The 4753-nt window shown below is 51.4% G+C and overlaps 1 protein-coding gene across 1 annotated transcript; it reads right to left on the bottom strand.

The window, feature by feature from the left end:
* Window positions 1-419: 419 nt before the first annotated feature.
* On the bottom strand, window positions 420-4249 carry LOC100835607 (uncharacterized protein At4g15970). The gene is made up of 3 exons (XM_003562336.4): window positions 3587-4249; window positions 1835-2203; window positions 420-1262 (listed from the first exon to the last, which is right to left on the bottom strand). The coding sequence occupies exons 1-3, from the start codon at window positions 3866-3868 to the stop codon at window positions 777-779; spliced, it is 1137 nt and encodes a 378-aa protein (XP_003562384.1). The 5' UTR covers window positions 3869-4249; the 3' UTR covers window positions 420-776.
* Between the last annotated feature and the right edge of the window lie 504 nt (window positions 4250-4753).

Raw genomic sequence — 4753 nt, 5'->3', positions numbered from 1 at the left:
GCACTCGACTTATAGAGTACAACTGGGCCGCGTTTTCTTGTTGAGAATCTATTGGGCTGCATCTGCGCCTCCGTGAAACAATGCGACGATCCAGTCAAGTGCAGGCTGCTGGCTATTTAATTCTGGGCCCTTACCACATATGTACGACCTACCCAGCTGGCCGGTTTACGACGATTACAGGTTTCGGCCCATATGATTGCAGGCTTACCACATTCGGCCGTTAATTCATGGGCTTGGGCCTTGCCGAAGATAGGCGGCCCATATGAGTTCAGGTGCTGCCAAGTTCTTGTTCTTCGGCTCTAAGATCGGAATTTAACAGCAAGAAATGCCGTACTTGCATTCGTATAATCACCAAGCGAGCAACATTGTGTGGTTTACCTTTTGCTTTAGCGCTCGTTGCAACAAGGAAGCACAGTGTGTTCACGGTATAGCAATTAAGCTGTTGCGTCCATTCATCTTTAATTACAGGGAAGAACTAGCAAAGCCAGGCCAGACAGTACATCTCCTGCACTGCACACTAAGCTAGCTGTGTTTGTATATTGTGTACATAAATACATACATACATAGGAGTATTAACTTACTACTAGATCATCTAAGCTTTCGCCCCAAAGAATCGATCGATCGATGCCTCTCAATCCCTCCATCCCTCTGTAATCAATTTGCACCCGAAGAAGATCGGAAAGGAACAAGAAGAAGAACATAAAGAATAGAAACGCAGGCACGGAACAACAACTGAATCAGCTAGCTGTTCTGAACAATCCTTGCATGCAAGTTCATCAGTGGATGCAGATGCCAGGAAGCTTCCACTGAAACCTGCCAGCCCTCTTCTCCTGCACCGGCGCACCGGTATAGTTCCTCCACACATCGAGCACATTCCTAAGATCATGGAGCTTGGCGCCCAACCCAACGCAGCAATTGGCATGCAGAGTGCAGATCTTGTTGAGGTCCTTGCTGAGCTGACAGAAGCCGCTGATGTAGGTGGTGTCGAGGAACTGGATGGAGATGCCGATGGAGTCGGTCATCTCGTGCTTGATGAGGTTGAACACGTCCTGCTCGTGCTTCCCGTAGAACCTGTACCTGCCTTCCTGCCAATGGCGGTAGAACTCGATGGTTTTGGGGCAGGACCGGACGAAGAGGAAGCCGCCGTTGGGGAAGTTGCCGAGGCTGTAAGGGTCCCCGATGAAGACGTCACTGGAGATGGCGATGTCGGCGCCCATGGAGATGTGCTTGAACGGGTCACGGAACCACATCACGTCCACGTCCTGCACCAATTATTATGAGGATTATTGTTAGCAATGGAATCATTCTTTGATTATACCAATATCTGCAGTTTTTAGCCATTTTGCTGATGGCACTTCTTGCCTAATGGAATCGATTGGGGCCAAAGGGAAAGCGTGTGTGCTAGTGTATGGAATCATTGAATTTTCTTCCAAGCATGTTTCAGGCGGCTATAGCTAGAGTTGTTTAGCTGTAGGCGTGAGAACAAAGCATAAGTTCCAAACGGCGGCCGGCCCACATGATCGCTATGTATGTCAAAGTCCACACCTTGAACAGTACAGAAGCTACTGCTATATGCCTAGCTAGCAAGGACAATTCAACGGAACAGGACGTCCAGGCGATCCCGTTCAACCACCGATGGATCCATCAAATCGTGCGGCCGACGACGCACCACCCAACACGAAACAGACCTACCTAGCTATATGTAGCTTGTGCACCGTCGTGACGAGTGATCAGTTGTAACTGACGGTTTCCGACAGCGACACTCAGCTCAACTGTATTTACACACGGGAGTATAAATGTATAATGTAAATGTAATACAGCACCTAGCGCGTACCGTGAAGAGGAAGTTGTAGCCGAGCTCGACGATGGTCTGCTGGAACTTGTTGCGGCCCCACATCATCTCCAGGTAGTCCTTGCTCATGAACATCTTCTCGGACCGGTAGTCGACGCCATTGCTGGTCCTTAAGAAGTAGCAGTGCGGGTGCACCACCTGGCACTGCTCGTACGCCGCGGGATCCATGGTGACGATGACAAGGTGGTCCAGGAGCTTGGCCACGCCGCCTTCTCCCGTCCTGAAGCTCTCGAAGAAGAGGTCCAGCAGCGACCCCGGCTTCGTCCACGCCGCGTTGATCTGTGTCATGATCACCGTCCGGTCCGCCGTCGCAGCTCGCTTCAGCACCTCCTCCAGGTCCCCGTACGGTGACTGCATCCACATAGCATTTGTCAGTTACAATCATGGGTCGAATTTTGCCCAAAATGCGCAGCGGTTAATGTGCAGGGAACTGAAGAATGTACTGTGGTATGAGAGTATTTGGACATGCAGGTCAGTGAATGCCGGCTGCCGGCCATGCCGATGCCGGCACGCTGTGGGGAAAATCCAATTGAAATCGGCCATTTTCAGTTTTGTTGTTTCAGACTTTCAGTGTACTGTTCTGCTTCCCATCCTACAGTTGTATATACATGTGGTACCCCCATGATGGTCACATGGATGATGCATGGTCGAAAATAGATTTTGTGTGTCAGCGAGACATGCGCCTGCCCATGCTGCTGCACAAGAGCAATGTCACGGGGGGACCCTAGAATAGCTAGGGCCAATTAATCGTGGCCGTTGGATCAGCAGGGGAGCGGAGCTAGCCGTTTGGAGTACCCGCCACGTGTACGGTGACCGGCCGACACGTGTAAGAAGAGAGCTAATGCCGACAGAGCGGTTTAATTATATACAGGCCAGTGTATAATAAGTGCTTCTGGGAATGCGCCCTAGTGTTTTGAGTAGAGCCGCGACGTGTGAATTGTCATGAGTCATGGCATGATCAAGACTCCTTTTTTTAGCATCATGCGTTCATGTGGAGAGAAGCTACAAGAGTGTGATGAGTCATTAGCTTCTTTAATGGCTGTCAGTCCTAGAATTAGCAGTGGGAGTGAGTAGTACATGGGGAGGATGGAAAGCGGTTGTTGAAGGTCAGAGGTGGAGGAGAAAGCATACGTCGACATAGGTGCAAAGCAGCCAGCCGCTTCCGACCTCGAGACGTGAGCTGGTCTCTCTGGACGGCTCGGCCTGCTTTATTATTAGACTCGATCAAGAAATGAATACAGTAATCACGCGCTCCAGCCTTCGCTTTTGGTTAGCCGGTCGCCATCGCGTCACGCAACTTATTCAAGGGAAAAGGATTCTTTTGCCAATTGTTTATGCATTTTGCTACTGATTGATCTTGCTGATTGCAGCGCGTGAAAATGGCGTCTCTGAATTTTACTCCTACACTATTCTCCTAATTTCTCTGTCAATCGATCGAATTGCTACCAGGTAGCCAGCATGACGCCACCGTCGTCAAGAGAGCTTTGAAACAAAAGACAAAGTGGGAGAAAAATGACGCGAGATGGAAGAAAATATCTTGCGCGAACATTTGACCAATTCGGCGGTCTTAATAGCACCACGTGTATTGATGATCCTACAGTTGTAATCCTAGGAGCAACTAACATAATCAAAGCACATTTAATCAATCACTGGCTGAACTGAACAACAGCAGTAAGATTACTCGAACTGAAGAATTGGAACTAAGCAGGTTAATTACGAGAGGAGCGTGCGTACCGGGACGGCCGGGGCGGGCGCCGGAGCCGCGGCTGCTTTGGCGGCGGCGGCGGTGACGTTGGGCAGGGAGAGATGGCGTTGGTGGTGCTGTGCGGCGGTGCCGTTGTTGTGGCTCCACGCGGCGATGTCGACTAGGCTGCGGCCTGGGCTGGCGGACATGAAGAAGAGGACGCAGACGGTGGCCATGGCGGCTCCCAGCGTGAAGGACACCAGCGGGCTAATGCTGCTGCCCATCTCCCCTATCCCTCCCCCGCCCTTCATCTTCCCTCCCAGCAGATGCATCCTCTGAATCGCGCGTCGGAGCCTCTTGGAATTGCTTGATCTGATATGAACAAACTAAAGGTATATGACTGGATGGATGCCTGTTTCTCTTGGGTTGCTGGCTGGCTGGGCAGGAGGAGGAGGGGAAGCAGATGAAAGGGGGAGCCTTTTAAGAGGAGGAGGAAGAAGAAGCTGGGCAGCAAACCGTGGCGCGCGGCGGCTAAGCTAAGCTAGTAAACAAGTATTGGGGACCGACAGATGGTTTTATTCTCCGCCCCGCTGATGATGATTGAGCGCTCTCTCTCTCTCTCTCTCTTTCTTTGCCTGATTACCCGGATGCGCGTGTTCGTGGAGCGGCCGAGGCAAATGGTCTCTCTCTCGAGAAGAAGAAGAAGAAGAAGACGAAGGGAAGGAAGGAAGAGAAAAGAAACGGTACTTGGCTTGCTGGGTTGGGTCCACCTGTCACCTGCGGCTCGCCTTCCATCGCATGTTGAACAGGCTTTCTTTTTTTCTTTTTTCCAAAGTCGTCACACGGTTGCTGCAACGGAGGAGGAGGGGTCCAGCCTGACCCGGCTTGGCAGCATCTGCCACGAGGTCCAATCTTAGGCCCGAACGGAACGGAACGGGACGGGGGTTGAGTAGCGTTGCGTACCCCTTGCATTGCGTTGCAGCCGTCTCCTGCCTTGCCCGTGCTTCTCTGTCTCTACTCTCCATGACGCCATTTTGTTTGTTCTCGTGCTAGCTTAAGGTGCGATAAAATCAGCCACCCAAGTGTGTTGTTCTCTTGCGATCGATTTGGTCATGTTCTCTTGTCCACCGATCTTGACCACGGCCTGTGACGGCATGCACCGATATATTATCCTTCTGCTTGTGCACGAACGAGCCTGGGTCCATCACACCGTCTCG

The sequence above is a fragment of the Brachypodium distachyon genome, chromosome 1 (genome assembly GCF_000005505.3).
Source record: "Brachypodium distachyon strain Bd21 chromosome 1, Brachypodium_distachyon_v3.0, whole genome shotgun sequence".
In the NCBI taxonomy this organism is placed as follows: Eukaryota; Viridiplantae; Streptophyta; class Magnoliopsida; order Poales; family Poaceae; genus Brachypodium; species Brachypodium distachyon.
The sequence above is the reverse complement of the archived record's forward strand: the minus strand, read 5'-3'. Positions and strand labels throughout refer to the sequence as shown.

Excerpts from the sequence above, each read along its gene's own strand:
- LOC100835607 (XM_003562336.4), bottom strand. The coding sequence starts at position 3,868 with ATGCATCTGCTGGGAGGGAAGATGAAGGGCGGGGGAGGGATAGGGGAG. Across the intron at positions 2,204-3,586 it reads CGCCCGCCCCGGCCGTCCCG|TCACCGTACGGGGACCTGGA; the intron begins GTACGCACGCTC and ends ATGTGGATGCAG. Across the intron at positions 1,263-1,834 it reads GCTACAACTTCCTCTTCACG|GACGTGGACGTGATGTGGTT; the intron begins GTACGCGCTAGG and ends TAATTGGTGCAG.